Source organism: Podarcis gaigeae (genome assembly GCF_964106915.1).
Source record: "Podarcis gaigeae genome assembly, chromosome: 2".
Lineage (NCBI taxonomy): Eukaryota > Metazoa > Chordata > Lepidosauria > Squamata > Lacertidae > Podarcis > Podarcis gaigeae.
The window spans coordinates 61,634,985-61,651,213 of NC_139679.1; the positions used below are offsets into that span (position 1 = coordinate 61,634,985).

The following is a 16,229-nucleotide window of genomic DNA, read 5'->3' on the forward strand; positions in this document are numbered from 1 at the left end:
ACAACTGAAGACCCAAGGTTGGAGAACACTGCTCTAGAACATACCCAATAGTTCTTTGCAGATAAAAGGGTAAGTAAAGGTGGAAAAACTACCGGTAATATACCCTTATTGGTCTCATTAGGAAACTCCAGATATGCCCTTGTGGAGTTTGAGGTTCCATGAGAGCTTAACTAAGTTATCTTTGGATTTGTGCACTGGGAAGTTTTCCAGTAGGTCAGATTGACAAGTGACTCAGGGGCTGGGACACCTTCAACTTGTAGCAAATTTCTTCCAGTGCATCATACAGGGCTATTTTGTTCTAGTGAACCTTTCTGTGCTGCACCTGCTCTCTGTTTATGACACCTGATCTGAATCACGCATCTTCATCTACACAGCCTGATAAGCAGCACATGGGGGCTTGACGAAATGGAAGCTTTGATCCTTTGAATCCTAGCATTTTACTTCCAGGAGGGAAGTAGCCTCTGTCCTATTTCTGGGGTTGGAGATCCCAGAGAACACATTCAAACGATGCCTAGGATTAGGAACTCCACATTCCAAGCGGGGGTGGCTAATTTATTCACGTTACTGACCAACGTCTCCAAATTGCTTTCTGTACCCATTGAGTGTGCAGAGACACACCGTTACCCAAGTCCACTGTAACCAAATAGCCAATCGCCCCTTTTAAAAGAGATGCACCGCCATCCGTACGTGCAGTTACGCTTTGACCAAGTTATCACGATTTCATTGCGGGAGGTGTGTGTGAAGAATCATCACTCCCGCTTCCTCAACAGTCTAACCCTCAAGGACGATCGCCTCACCCCCTCCAAAAAAAGGGGGACATAATCCCCAACTCCTGCTCTTCTGACCCCGAACCATTTCCTGCCCTCGCCAAGGCCGATCACGTTCAGACCCACAAGACAACCTACCTGCAGATTTACCCTCCCAAACCCATCGCCTTTTTCCAGCATCGAGGTCTCTCCCCCCCCCCTCCATCCCACCCCGTCCAATCCAAACGAGATCTCCTCCTTCGCCTGCAGTCCTCCCCCAGCCCCAGCAACAAATGCAGTTCCCATCCCCCCAAAAATAAAAATAAAAACCTTCCCGTCTCCCCCCCCTTCACCACCACCAGCCACTGCCCTGAAGCGCATGCGCGATGGCGGCTCCCTCACCGTTGCCGGGTGACTCTCCCCTCGGCCCTCAGTTTCAGCAGCAGCAGGTTCCTCCGACTCTTTCCGTTCGAGGGCCCGGCTTGGCTGGGCCTGGCTCGGCTCCACAGAGCTGGCTCTCCGGCGGCGGCGGCAGCCGAGGGTAACGAGCGTGAAGCTGCCGTCCCGGTCCCGGCCCCGCCCCTCGAGGCCACACAAATACAGAAGATCTGGCGCGCGGCAGAGGCAGCCTCAGTCCCCGTAGCTGAAGCTTCTCCACTGACGGACTCTTCAACTGTAATGAGCAGAAAGCGGCAGACCAGGAAAGGAAGTGACGCGCGCCTGATTGACAGGGAGCGGCGCGCGGGCATCGCCCCTCCGCTTATTTCCTATCACTGCTCCCCCCCACCCCACAACCCATCGGCAGGAAGTGACGTAATGTAACGAGGGTGGTGCTCATAAAGGAGCTCGCAGGGAGAGGCAGAGGGAGTTAGATGGAAGCCGCGGAGAGGGAGAGAGGTGAGAGAGGGGCGTATAAGCCCTGTGGTTGGCTTTCCCTCACCCGACCCCCTGTCAAATGTTTCCTTTCGGCCTGGCAGGCGGAAATCCAACCACTGTAGCTTTCCGCGAGGGGGAAAGTGTCACCTGTTGAATTAACAGAAGTCTTACTGGATCGTGTCCTTATTCTCTGCAGTAATTAAATGCAGAAGCCTGCACTTCCCTGGTTAGATATTCACAGCTGTCAACAGGGATTAGATTCCACACATCGGTCTCCCCCCAAAAAAGAAGAAAAGAAATAGGGGATATCATAAAATCCAACTTCTGCAAGTATGAACTAAATCCATGTATTTAAAGCCGTTTGTACTCTACTGTTTTCAGGTAAATGGCTCCCAGCGTGGCTTACACATCAGTTCAAAAAGCAAGATGGTCCCTGTCTTCAGCTCTGCCGTCTGAAAGACATGGCACAAGAGGGGAAAGGGATGGGGAGGGAAGAGGAAAAGCAAGCGCACACCCAATTTTTAAAGTTACAAAACTTGTAAAAACAACTTGCTGGGATGGAAACAGTTCAGGAAGAGAAGGTCTCTCAGCTGTCAGAGACAATGGAGTGGCCTGGCTGCCTCTACTGCAAGCTTGTGGAGTGGTTGCTATTCACCGACAATTGGAGGAAAGCAAAAGGGAGACCCAGGAGCTGTCAGGTGATGAATTACACTCTACAGTAACTAACATCTACCAAGTGGCTACCCCTGTGAGGGTAGTGCTGTCACATTTTCCAGAAGTATCAGGCTGTGGGTAGCCCTCAGATTTTTAGGTGGAAATGAGCAAAACCCATAGATCTGCTGAGTTAAACTGGAAGGGCATATTTATTCCTGAGCCTCCATGGGATCTTTCTATCTGGCAAGAAGTCACAGATTTGCTTGTGAAGTAGTTTAGGTGGACAGGAATCTCATGCTGGCCAAGGTACAATCATTGTCTTTAGCACACTCCTTTACCTTCTCGCAGCTGGAAAAGATTTTGGGTCTCCCGGGAATTACAAGGAGAGCAAAAAGGTACACATTTTTGTCAGGACACCAGCACTCTCTCCTCATGTTCACACCTTAGCAAACCACACTGCAGATGGGATCTATGCTTTCTTACCCATAATAACATATGAGTAATAAAGTATAGATCCCATCTGCACCTCCTTTAGCCCAAGTCCCCATACATCTCTAAAAAAAGGTGGCTGTTTTGCCTTTAAAACAGCCGTTATAAGGAGAAAAGTTTGGGGGGATGACGAGCAAACCCTTATCTGATAAAAGTATTAAAACCAAGAATTCTAACTCTAATGAATTTTACCACACCATGGTTTTTGTTTTTCAATCTGTGAGTTTTCTTTGCAACAGTAAGTTGAATCTTTTTTTTTGGTCGTATCACCCCGAGTCTGTAACCTTAGCTGAGGACTTTCTAACTCTTTAAAGCTTAGCATTATCCTTATTTTTCAAATTTTGATCCAGTAATCCTAGAGAGGAAACAGAGAGCAGTGACTAAGGTTTTCTGGAAACTAATGAATCAAAATTTGATTGATTTGGTATCCATTCATTATGTTACTAATTTATTTAATGAAACATTTTTTAGAAATTGGTGTGTGTGAGTGTGTAAATAAAATTATAGTACCCAAAAAATTTCCGCCCCACATCACTGATGGAAAACAGTAGTAGATCTGAGAAAGAAAGGAGGAGGAAGAAAATGGCAGGTAATTTACACCACTATCCTAAAAACCCTTAAAAGTAAATACCATTGACATCCATGGAGTTTACTTTCAAGTAGCAGTTTGGGCATGTTGGAAGTTAATGTTTCATTAATTTTATGTAATTGCTCCTAAACTGCATGTCTGCACTGAACCATATGTTGTGATTTCAGATTCTTGTGTGTGTTTATAGGAAGGGCTATCTTGTTGCTATAGGCAACTGTTAAGAGCATTTCAATGATCAAACACTTCTAGGAAGCCAACACAACTTCATTATGAATCTGCTTGCTGCATTTATATACAGGTCCCTTCTGCCAAGGCACTCAATACTGTTTACAATTTAACATACCAAGAAAAAAAGAAAGATACAAAACATAAAACTACAGGATTGTCTCATGTCATCAGTGGCCTCTTTTATGAGAGCCTGAGCTCCTGTCTTGCTTCCACTCAGGTCATACAAGTCTTGTAACATTATGATAACTGTTGAGAGGCTCACTGATAATGTCAGAGTTCTGCTGGGTTATTCAGGTCTGTAAGGGCCACAAACATCTGCAATTATGACATGAAAGCTGGCAGCATTAACCCCGCCATATGGGAATCCCTTGCATATATCTGCAATGCCTGGAGACAGACAGGTTGTTCATCCATAGCAGTGATCAGAGGAGGAATGACCGGTGGGAGGAGTGCAGAGAGAAGAAACGGCATGATGCACCTGCAGCAGCAAAACCGGACACTTTCATCAGCCACACCTGCAATAAAACATGTTTCCCCTGCCTTAGTCTCTACAGCTGCAGCAGGTGCTGTAACTCTACAGTGGTTTGACTTTACTCCTGAAGGCTTACTCTTCCATTGTCTCCCGAGGCAGATGGGATGCCAACAAACAACAAAGGGCTACACGTGACATGCAGCACACATGTCCCTGTAAGGTAAACTCAGTTCATTTGCTGCAGCCACATAGTACACATGTTAACGTGCAAAGTGGTCCAACTTTGTCATCTGTATAAGGTATAGGAGACTTCTCTTACATAGCACAGTTTGGTAAAGGAAGTCTAACTGTAGAAGAAGAATGCCAGAGATAGTTCATCTGGTAGAGCATGAGACACTTAATTGCAGGTCATGGGTTCAAGCCCCACATTGGGCAAAATATTCCTGCATTGCAGGGGGTTGGTCAAGATGACCCTCAGGGTCCCTTCCAACTCTACAGTTCTCTGATTCTATGAATGTATTGTTGGTTGTGGTTTTTCTTGCTGTAGGAGCTTTCTCTGTTGAAGAGCTGGGTAAACATTAGAAAGAGCCAAGTAGCGAAGGCACATAACCTGCAACCTTGATATGCAAGGTCTGTACATTGCTGTTAAAGACCTAGGTGTTTGAAACAGGTTCCGTAGTGCCCTTTTACTTTGAATGTAGCACATCCTAGTTTTCTTTTGTTTTAAATTTCTGATTGCTTCGATTCCTTTAAGCAAACGGGTTTCTCAGCCATTGGGGTTACTAAAGTAAGAAAAATACAGTGGTGCTGACCACATCCTTCCTTTGTTTACTGTAGGGAAAAAAGAAAAAAGAAAACCCTGGCACACCTCAGTTCTACCAAACTGGATGGGCTGAGGGTGGAGTGGACTTTGATTTGACTTAAGGATGACTGCCAGAGACAAGCAGCCATCTGCACTAGAGCTTCCGCCTCAAGACAAAGGGTCTACAGTTTTAACTCAAGCAAATCCAGATTGGTAGTGGCAAGAACAGGAACTGGAGGACAAAGGTCAGCAACGTGGAGCAACATGACCCACACGCTGCCCCTTCTACACGCCCACGATTCATTGTCTTCTTGTCTGGGAACCTGTTTCTGTTCTCAAGATGAGATATTTTTGCTGGCAACAAAAGAGAACAAAAGACACAAGAAGGAATAAGATCCTTTCTTGGAAGATGTTCTTCTTGTTCTGTTTTCCTTGTCTCCGTGCTGAAATCTTGCAAAGCAAGCTAACAATAAATGCAGGCATGACAGGAATTCATTTTGTATCCAGGAGGTACAGAGAACTTTTTGTTTTCTATGTGAGTTAATATAGACTCTTGATGGACTAGTCCCAATTTTATTGTTTTTAGAAGATACACATTTCCTCTAAGGGTTTCAATCCTCAGGAATACACACACACACTCCACAATAGTTGTGAATATAAAATGCTTTCCCCTCCTATCAAGTGGAATTGTTACTCCAAGGCAGCACTAATGTGATTATAAAATCACCTGTATCAGCTTATTGGCTCAGGTGCTTTGATCTACCAGAGTGTCTTTCGGCTAAAAACCCCATTAGAAGGCTTCTACCTGATCTATGTAGTTCTATATGTCTTTTCCTGCTTTTGCATCCATTATCTATCATACTGCCGATCTTCTCACTATTTTTATTTAAAATATTTTTAAACATCACAATAACAAAGAAACCTAAAAAGGAGAGCTATACACAATATTGTGTAGGACTACTGACTGGTATGCTGATTAGGAAAATGGCTGTAGTGTTTTTTCCCCCTTTGTTCTTTTTTCTTTTTGCTACTGAAAACAAAGTAGTAAAGTCCACTATGAGGGTGAGGAGGCACTTGGCTGAGTGCTGAAATACTGTATGCCCTATTTCTGAGACCTCTCCTTAGCTGCCTGTTGACCAGTCTCTTCATTTGATGCCCTTCAAAACCTTCCCCTTGTATTTGTAAACAGTTTTCCTCTTTGTTTCAGTCAAAGCATTTCCTTGTGATTATCAGCACAATCACATGATTGATATTGATTGTATAAAGCCTAACCATGTGATCATAAAAGCTGGTGCTCAAGGACATACAGTACTTCATTTTAACTCAGCAGCGACTTCGGGTATCTCTAGATAGGGAGCCTTTTGCCTAGATCCCCAATGTGTTGGCTGCAGGTACCACATGCCAGCTGAGAATGTAAACTAGATTCATATCTCAGTGTAACTAGCAGAAAAATTGGTTGGCATCTGTCTGTCTTGGGAGACAATAGAAGAGGAGCAGAAAAATTACATACCACTTCATTAAACTTTACTTTGTTTCTTAGGAACTACAAAGTCACATTTTGGGTTGGCAGACTTTAACCTTCATCCCTCTGAAGCAGATAAATTCATAGCACATTTCTTTGTCCAGCAGAATATCTGTTCAGATATTGCCTTCCTTGTGGCTAATAAAATACCACTGCAATTCATGCTGATGAACCTAGTGTAAGGAGCTGCCCTAGAGAGGCTAAATAATCCATAAATGTTTTCATTGTTTTACATGGTGTTTTAAATTTAATTTAAGTGCAAACCACATTGAGAGGGCTGCTGGCCCTGAAAAGCAGTATAAAAATACCTACATTATACAAATAATTGGGGCTATTTTTCAGCCGGAATTCGCCAGAACTCAGTTCCAGCACCTCTCAGGTGGGTGCCCTAGTCATTATAAGAGAACAAGGTAGGTGTTCGTGGTGAGTTCTGGTACCTCCTTTTCTAGAAAAATAGCACTGTATAATAAACAACCTCAATGCTAGAGTGTCAGATCTGACTGCAGGTTTTGTGGCCAAAAAGAGAGGTTTTTCCTGCTCCCTAATCTTGTATCCAAAGTCAGCTCGTTTAAAGTGTTTTTTGTAAACTTGTATAAGCATTAGTTGTCAACTGCCACTGCAGCAAATAGGCCTTAACACCCAATAATACTTTTCTTACTATCTGCTAAGCATTGGGGTTGGGGGCACTTCAGTTCCTCCTATTAAACCAAAATATCCATTTACCAGTAACATGTTTTAGCACATAAGTAGGTAAGTGTGCAGCATCAAACCCACAAACACATTAATATATCAAGTATTTGATATAATAAAATGCTATATCAAGCATATTGATTTATTACATAAAGTATTTTTAAGCATTTACATGACTTGAGTCACCCAATCTACTACAGTGTGACAGGCCAAACCATGTGCCTTCTATGCAAACCTCAAAAGAAGAGGAGGATGTGAAACTGCCTGTTCCCATTTGTTAAAACTTAATTTGAGCACATGAACCAAACAGCTTAAAAGATAGCAGGAGCTTGTGAGAAGCCAATCATGGAAATACGGTATATGCTAGTGAGAAGTTTCCAGTTTCTCATGCAAATGAAAAGTAATGTGGCTCTAAGAGTGGAAATCAACATAGTGTTCATAGGCCTGCACACAGGGTACAATTTTGCTCACAGAAACACTATCAAAGCTTCTGGAAATTTTAGCTCTCTGTGAGTGTTTAGGCTGTGTTAGGAAAAGGAAAAATGTTGATTGCATCCAAACAAATCTCAGTTCTAATTGCTGCTCCTTAAGATGAAATATATCTACTTAGTTCAAATACTACCTACGTTAACTTGTATAACTTTGCAACACGCTTTTGTATTTCCCTAATGTGTCAACAGAAAACCTACAGTTTCCATCATCACAGTGTTTTAGCCTAATAGAACCAAGGAAACAAACTTTATTGGTAACTCTTCATGTCATACAGAGGAAAAATCCATGTATCTCCCTCCTGTTCATTATATGTAAGTGATTATTAATGGTTTAGTAATTCATTTGTGCATGGATTTTAAGTGGATTACAAATCCCAGTGACGACTTTGCCTCCATATCTACTGAAATGACACTGTCACAGGACCAAACAACATTGGAAGCTCATTCATCTGTACATTTTCTAATGGGATATCTGACTGCCTTCTGCATTTTATTAAGAACAAACCAGACTGTCTACGCAAGGAAATTAATGAACACAGATCAGACAGAAATGATGGGAATATCCAGAACCAATGAGATACCATTTCAATCTTCCTAGCCATTCTTTAGCGAATTTAAAAATTTTGTATGTCAACAAAGCAGTTTCTCCAAAGTGTCAGGGTCAGTACATGCACACCCCGCAAAAAAGAAATTTTTGAAAGAATTCAACATGTGTTATTCAAAAACAAAACAAAACACTGAGGCGTCAATATAGTAATCATGGGAAAAATCAGAACTTTGTCAGACTTCCCTATACTACACTACACATTTCCCACCATTTTTCTGCCCTCTCTTTATTCACACCTAAGCAAGGGGGCATCCTGCTAACACAGATTGAAATAATGTGAGGAAATCATCCTGTCGTGTGTCCCACATGACATACATGCAAGTACATTTTGATTTTATGGTTTAGAATTGCTTTTATTTTGAATTACATCTAGTGGGCACCATAATCTTGTCAGTGTTTAGGACCTCTAACAGTCTTAATCCAGCCCTGAGAATGGGGGGGGGGGGACTGTGTGAAGCTGCAGAGTTGTAATACATCTTTTACACTATCAGACTTTGACTCATTCAAGACAGGGAGCAGCTAGCTGAACAGATAAGGCAACTGTCTTTAGGTGTTTATACTGTTCTGCTTTTCATTTTGCTGTTGCCAGTTCATAACTTACTGGGAATGGGTGACACCCATTTTGTCTGCACCTTTTAATCCTTTGAATTAACTTTATTTGCATCTGTGCTTTTTATAGTAATGATACACACCTGCATTGCTGGGCCTTCTGGCTCATTTTGTAATAACACTCTCTTCACTCACCCACCTGCTTCATCTGTCTGACTTGGAGGGCAAGTGCAAATGATAGTTTATTTTCTGATGCGCTGGCAAATCGTGCTTTGTCGTGAAAGGAAGAAAACTGGAGTGAACAAGAGAAGGAAGGAGAGAGCCTGAGACCACGTTAAATGTCAAACTCTAGTATGGCATTACATGTGAACCAAGCCTTTGTCTTTCATGCTGTAACTGAAATACATTTATCTGGTTAAATTTAAACCTAATAACTGCAGTCAAAAACAAGCATATTTGGTCTCACAGGTGGGCCATCAGAATGCAGAAACAGTCATATGTTCCTTTCAGATGCTAACAACGGCAAGCCAGGATTTACTGGATTTCTGTACTGTACAAGACTGTTCACTTGTAAAATTGTTACAAGCAACTATTAACTTTCCTACTGCAGTAACTTGCCATACTTGGTCCTTCCACGCCACACATAATAGAAACACTACAGCATGGCAATGCATTGCAGTAACACCTTTTTGCTAGCAGATGCTGTGATGTTAATGGTTCCCTCTTATTCCCTAGTAGTTGTAACAGCTAGGCAAGGAAATGCATGGATCTGAAAATGCAGAGCTTTAAAACGAATATTGTGCCTCAGAGGTTCCTATTACTTATGTACTCCTACAACCTATAGCAGAAGGCCAAAGGGAGAGTGGGTTTGTGGATGATTGCTAGTCACGAAAATTTTGGTTCCTGTGACCCAGCCCTCCTTTGACTAAGGCCAGCTTCCTCATTTCCATATTACAAACAGAAAGCAAGAGGGGGAAGTGTTGGTGGCTGCCCTTTGACCAGGGCGGGCTATCTTAAATAAAAGCATCTTACATCATTGAGTTAAATAACCAGGGGGAAATCATGTTTAAACCACTTATTTAAATCAAGTTCCCCAGTTTCAGATCCACCTAGTTCAGGTCTAGCTTTTATAAGGTCAACACTGAAAGGTAAGCAGGGAGTACATTGTGGTGTGATCGTACAAATGCATAAGGTACATCGCACAGAAAGCATATTGTTCCAAGAGAACAGTGTCCATTCATAGAATTGTAGAGTTGGAAAATGACCCCCAAGGGTCATCTTGTCCAACCCCCTGCAATGCAGGAATCTCAACTAAAGCATCCATGGAAGATGGCCATCCAAACTCTGCTTAAAAACCTCCAGTGAAGCAGAGCCCCCCCCCCCAAAGAAAGTGCGTTCCACTGTAGAACAACTACTGTCAGAAAATTCTTCCTGGTGTTTAGTTGGAATCTTCTTTCTTTTAACTTGAATCAATTGGTTCAGGTCCTAGCCTCCAGAGCAGGAGAAAACACGCTTTCTTCATGTGACAGCCCTTGAGATGGTTGAAGATTGCTATCATATCTCCTCTCAGTCTCCTCCTTACCAGGCTAAACATACCCAGCAGCAGTTTGACTTCAGCCCCAGAGGCACACTCCATGGTCTCTCAACAACAAATGTCCATTAAATACTTGCTTAGGAAATGTATGCAGGAACCAGCTCCAGGAATGGAGACAAGGTCTCCATATGGGAGCACGAATCTTCTGTACATAGGAAACGGGACCCCAACATGGGCTATTTATTTCACTTTTTCTCCAGTGGGCTCAACGTAGTAGATATGCCCCCCTTGCATTTTATTCTCACAACAATTCTATAAGGAAGGTTAGTCTGAGACTCTTCCATTGGTCCAGGATTGCCTAGTAAGCTTCATTGTCTGAGTGAAGATTTGACTCTAGGACTCCAAAGTCTAAGTCTCTAACCAGTACGCTACACTAGCTCTCCGATGCCTACTGTAACAGGTAGTGCCGGTGGCACAAGGATCCAGCTCTAGGGTCAGGGAATATGAAAAACCCCTCCTGCAATCATTGACACACCCCAGGTAGGTGTTGTTGTTGTTGTTGTAATAAAAGCAAGCTGTAAGTGTTCTTCTTTCTTGCTTATTTCATCACATTCCGACCATCTTGACCTCCCACCCAGGGGCGGAGGAAGGGGGTACGGTGGGTGTGGTCCACCCTCGGTGTCACCACTGAGGGGGGTGACAAAATGCCGGTCGGCACTCACCGTGGGGCCTGCAGCGTGCCCGAGCCACACTTCAGTAGCTTGGGCGTGTGCAGGCTCCATGCTGCCCAAATGGTCCATCCGCTGCCTCTCCCCCCCCCCCCACAGCTGTAGGGTGGTTAAGTGGGAGGAGGCATGCAGACTCTGGAGGCCCTGCGGTGCGCCCCACCCCATGGGCAGCTTGCCCTTCCCTGGGTACGTCACCCCAGGCACCCAAGCGGTTTCCTCCACCGCTGCTCCCACCCCCAGCCTCAAGAAGAATTGAAAGGCCCCTGCCTCTAATTTCAAGTTGTGGGGGTGGGGGGTACTGCATTTTAGCCCACTGCCACATTGTGGATGGAGATGTAGAGCAGATCCATTGATTTGAGTGCATCGTCCCTGAGTATGACTTACCTGGTTGTCACCCTATGTAAAGAAGGGCTTCCCCCATTTACTAATCTGTGTCTGCTCTCCAGTACTCCTCAATTGCTAGGGCGGGTCTGCCCCCTTTATACCCATACATACGCTTCAGGCTACAGACTATGCTAACCCAGAAATAGTACCTCAGGTTAAGAACTTTGCTTCAGGATGAGAACAGAAATCGGGCTCCGGCGGCCCGGCGGCCCCAGGAGGCCCCCATTAGCTAAAGTGGTCTTCAGGTTAAAAACAGTTTCAGGTTAAGAACGGACCTCCAGAACAAATTAAGCACTTAACCCAAGGTACCACTATATATCTATAGCCCCATTGTTGGACAGTTCTTACTGTGGAGCCATTCACTTTCACTAATGAGCAAGATGGATATGCCTGATTCTCCCCACCCCCATATAATTAGTTATTAAGATGCAGGTTCAATACATGGCGAAAGTGAAGATAAAACACAGCTTTATGCTTTTTTTGTTATGCAGGGTGATATCCCACTCCCGCCAATCCTGTCCCCACTCCTGGCTATACCCAGCCTGCTCTGTGAATTAATCAGTTGTCGTTTGCAGAGCTACACTAGCAGCAAGCTTATCAATATTAATTCAGTTGGGCTGAGATGGGGAGGAGGAGGAGGGATTTTAGTATGACCTTTCCAAGCCCATGCTGGCTCAGACGGTCAAAAAGCAGCTGAGGAGAGAGCAGCAGGGCAGGTAATGGCATGTGGCTTTAGTATCTTTTCTGCCATCGTAATCCAAAACAGCAATAAAATCATATCACTTTTCACAGTCAGTATGAAAGAGCATATTGTGTTGGTAATCTTTGGGCTGGATTAATCCCTGGCTGAAACACCCTCACCCTCAGGGTGTGTTGTGTGTGTCCTCCGTTTCTGTAAGAGAAAACCACCGGCAACCAGCACAAAGGAAGCTGAAATAGGTGAAGTGTTTAATGGCAGAATGTTTATTTAATCAAAATCATTCTGCATGAAGTGCGGTGAGCAGTGAAGAGGGTGAGAGGGAACAAAGCCATCCACATCTGTCATTCTATTGTTGAGCACAATTGTTCACAGTAGCTAATTCAGACGTTTGCTTTGTCGTCGTATTCTGTTAGAAAGGAACTGGGGTGTTCTGATCTCATTACAAATGATATCCCTTGAATAGGTTTGTAAAATTGTTGTTGATTGCTAAAGGATATTCTAGAAAATAATTAAGGATGTCAGAAATCTGATTGCTGTGCATTAGCACTCTGCTTTTTCATTTCCATTTTTTTTATTTGTTTGCTCCAAGATGAAATACAATAGCTTTCTGCCCTTATTTATTGTTTTCTGTTGGTGCTTAAAAGCATAAATAATTTCTGGCATCTTGTGATGCAAAACCTGTGATGCATGCTGGATTTAACAAAGAAAAACTGATCCAGATTTTTTTTTTTTAAATGTGTTATGTGTGGTTTGTAATGTGCACTTCACTAACGAAGCTGAGGGTGTGTTTCTCCTTTCTTTGTCAGGATCCATCATGTCTGACAAACCAGATTTTGCAGAAATCGAAACATTTGACAAAACCAAACTGAAAAAAACTGAAACCAGAGAAAAAAATCCACTGCCCACCAAGGAAAGTAAGTAAATCTAATTCAGCCTGGATGTACAATTAATAATTTGCTCAATGTGCATAATAAATAAATACTCAGAGAGCCAATAGTCCTAGTTCCTCAGGAATAACATTTTAAGTAATTATTAATTTGGATTTGTTATCTGCATGCACTTAGCTATTATTTATATTGGCCAATTAAATTAGTTATTGTGGCTTTTAAACTGTGTGCACTGTTTGCTAAAGGAGACAATATAGCATGGACTTTGTGCAAGTTATTTTACCGGTATGTCCAGAAGAATGATAATTATATAGATTTCAAATCCAAAGTTTCCTTTAAGAAATCACCATAGAGGCAGACATGTTGTACAATTACAGCATGCCCACACAAAGGATGCTGTGAAATTATATAGCCTGACAGCTTTATTGTGTCGATAAAACTTACACCAGTATTCCACTACAATAAATCTGCCAGTTTTTCAAGTGATACAAAACTCTTTTATTTTTGTATTTAATAAACAGTACACCATTTAATAAAAAGTACATCTTATTACTTATATGAGACAATTACACTCCAAGGTTGCTTAGTGCTGCCCTCTTCCGGATTGTATCTACATCTACTGTATAGTGCTTGATGAAGTAAACTCCTGCCGACATTTATGCCGCAATCAGTTTTTCAGGTGGTGCAAGACTGTTTGTTGTTGCTGCTGCTGCTCTTTGAGAATTTAACAAATGTAGAATTAATCAGGTTATATATTATCTCTGTTTCACTAGTGTAAAAATCAGAGTTTTAATTTTGTTCTGTAGCAGTAGCCAGCAAATGGATTAAACCCCAGGCCTTCAGAGCTGCTTGCATGACATTTAGGCGAAAGCTGATCTAATCTCTCCTTAGTATATGAGGCTTTTAAAAAAAGGCATTTGATATAGATTGCTGGCTCATCTGTTGGTAAGAATGTCTCTCTAGCCATTCAGTTTGTGAGACAGTCAGTGCTTTTTTTTCTGGGGGTACGCATACCCTTAAACATTTTGTGAATCTAACTTTGGCCTGATTGAGGGGCAGTATTTCAATATGAGCAGGAAAATGAGAGTGCCCCTAAACATTTTTTTTTTGGGGGGGAAATCACTGGATACAGGCATAGACCCTTGTGCCCAATACTATTTTGGGGGCAGGATCTACCCTTTACAGCAGGATAGGGGAACCTGTGACAACATGGTGCTTGCTAGACATTGTTGGACTACAACTCCCATCATCCCTGATGGTAAGCCATCCTGGCTGTGGCCGACATACACACTTGACATTATATATGATGCATGTTTATGTACTTCACAATGGAGAATATTAGGCCCTGGTTATTTATAACAGAGGCAAATAACAAGAGGTCTGACACGCCAGATTTTTGCAATGCTTGGAAACTACCACTAGCATAGCCCAGCGTAACATAAATCCTCACTGCATTGCCCACCTATAAGTAAGACCATCAGAGCAGGGACTTGGGGCTCAAGGCCAGCAGCCCAGTTAATACAGCAAGCTGGAGGGCTCGCCACATTTCAAATAGGCTAACATCAAGCATCATTCTCTAAATGCATAGGCTTCTATTCCTGCAAAACTCACCGAGATTCCCAGCCACCCCCCATCCAGTAATATTTGATTCAGTAGAGATTGTACAGTTATTAATGACAGCAGTCTGCGGACAGAAAGGGCTTTAATTACATTTGTTTTGACAAATTGGTGATGAATAAGAGGTTATTCTTTGATAAGTGCTTAAAAAAAACACAAGGTGCTTTACAAGTGTCCAATGTTGGCAAACGAGATTTCTCTTGTTTTCTTGGCAGCCATTGAACAAGAAAAGAAAAGCAAAAACACACCCTGAAGTTGGACCAGAAGATATGGCCAATATATCCTGCTGTGGGGTTTTAAGTTCTAAGTTTTTTAACTTTGCTATTCATTGACTTGGCTCAGCTTTTCTTCTCCATTTTCAAAGCACTTTCCCCCCCTTTATTGGTGCAGCAGAGATTTTTTCAAGCAAATGCTCTGAAATCAATCAAATCTGATTTTTATAATTCCCCAAAGGGACTGCAATCCTGTGTCCAATGTACATATGACAATTTGTCAAAGATGTACACTTTCGCTGTCTGTCAATAGAAAATATTATTTCCATATAGTATCCTCTGTAGAACCTCACAATAAACCACTTTTATGTGTTATCCTTATTAAGTATTGAAATATGCTGGCACAAAAGAGTGCCACATCCAGAAAACCCTATCTGTGAATGCTCTCAGAAATAAGAGGTAACTATTGGGCCACCGTTAAATATCACATTTACAGGGAAATATCTCTTGTGGGAATGGATCATAAAAGATAAAATGAATTAAGGTTTGTTTATATAATCATTTATCAGAAAGTATAGTCACTGCATAGGGACGCAGGTGGCGCTGTGGGTTAAAGCCTCAGCGCCTAGGACTTGCCGATCGAAAGGTTGGCGGTTCGAATCCCTGCGGCGGGGTGCGCTCCCGCTGCTCGGTCCCAGCGCCTGCCAACCTAGCAGTTCGAAAGCACCCCCGGGTGCAAGTAGATAAATAGGGACCGCTTACCAGCGGGAAGGTAAACGGCGTTTCCGTGTGCAGCTCTGGCTCGCCAGAGCAGCGATGTCACGCTGGCCACGTGACCCGGAAGTGTCTCCGGACAGCGCTGGCCCCTGGCCTCTTGAGTGAGATGGGTGCACAACCCCAGAGTCTGTCAAGACTGGCCCGTACGGGCAGGGGTACCTTTACCTTTACTTTACTTTACTTATAGTCACTGCATTATGATATCCATTGCCTTTTCTTTTTTTTACCAAAGTGAAACTTTGGTATGTCCCACGTGGTCAGATTCCTACTTAAATATGAACCAGATGGCTTTGCCTTCCGATAAATAATAATAGAAGCTTAATTCATATTTTATTATTCTTTGTTACATGGTACATGAAAAACTTATTTTCTGATACCTTTTTTTGACAAACCTCTACTTAGAAACCCTAGAATCAAAGGCCATTCAATGAAACTGAACGGTGAGAGATTGAGAACAGACAAAAGGACGTGCTGTATTTCTTCACAGGACACATCATTAAAACTTACAGAATTCAGTGCCAACATTTTAACAGCTTTAGCCACAAGAGGGAGGGGTAGAGCTTGCAGTACTAAATTGCTCCACAAGAGGGTAGTTAGCCATCATCATAATCGTCCAAGGTGTTTTCCAAACCACGTTTTAGGAATGGAAGAGAAAATATATACTGTTTCCAAACC

General features: G+C 42.8%; 2 protein-coding genes across 14 annotated transcripts in view; one reads left to right on the forward strand and one right to left on the reverse strand.

The window, feature by feature from the left end:
* The window catches only part of FAM13B (family with sequence similarity 13 member B), a 55,386-nt gene extending 53,842 nt beyond the window's left edge, over positions 1 to 1,544 (reverse strand). For 6 of the 12 annotated variants that reach the window (XM_083728389.1, XM_083728397.1, XM_083728386.1 and 3 more), the window contains exon 1: positions 1,149 to 1,544. The gene's annotated coding sequence lies outside the window, so the exon portion shown is untranslated. The remainder of the gene's footprint in view (positions 1 to 1,148) is intronic. The other 6 variants (XM_083728395.1, XM_083728384.1, XM_083728385.1 and 3 more) reach the window with 4 other exon arrangements.
* A 30-nt stretch (positions 1,545 to 1,574) lies between these two features.
* LOC310839730 (uncharacterized protein) lies at positions 1,575 to 15,152 on the forward strand. 2 transcript variants are annotated; one of them, XM_083728664.1, is made up of 4 exons: positions 1,606 to 1,643; positions 2,004 to 2,320; positions 12,868 to 12,975; positions 14,781 to 15,152. In XM_083728664.1, the coding sequence occupies exons 2-4, from the start codon at positions 2,008 to 2,010 to the stop codon at positions 14,816 to 14,818; spliced, it is 459 nt and encodes a 152-aa protein (XP_083584790.1). In that variant the 5' UTR covers positions 1,606 to 1,643; positions 2,004 to 2,007; the 3' UTR covers positions 14,819 to 15,152. The 2 variants fall into 2 exon arrangements, with proteins under 2 accessions (XP_083584789.1, XP_083584790.1); XM_083728663.1 differs by having other exon boundaries at positions 1,575 to 2,320.
* Positions 15,153 to 16,229: the final 1,077 nt, after the last annotated feature.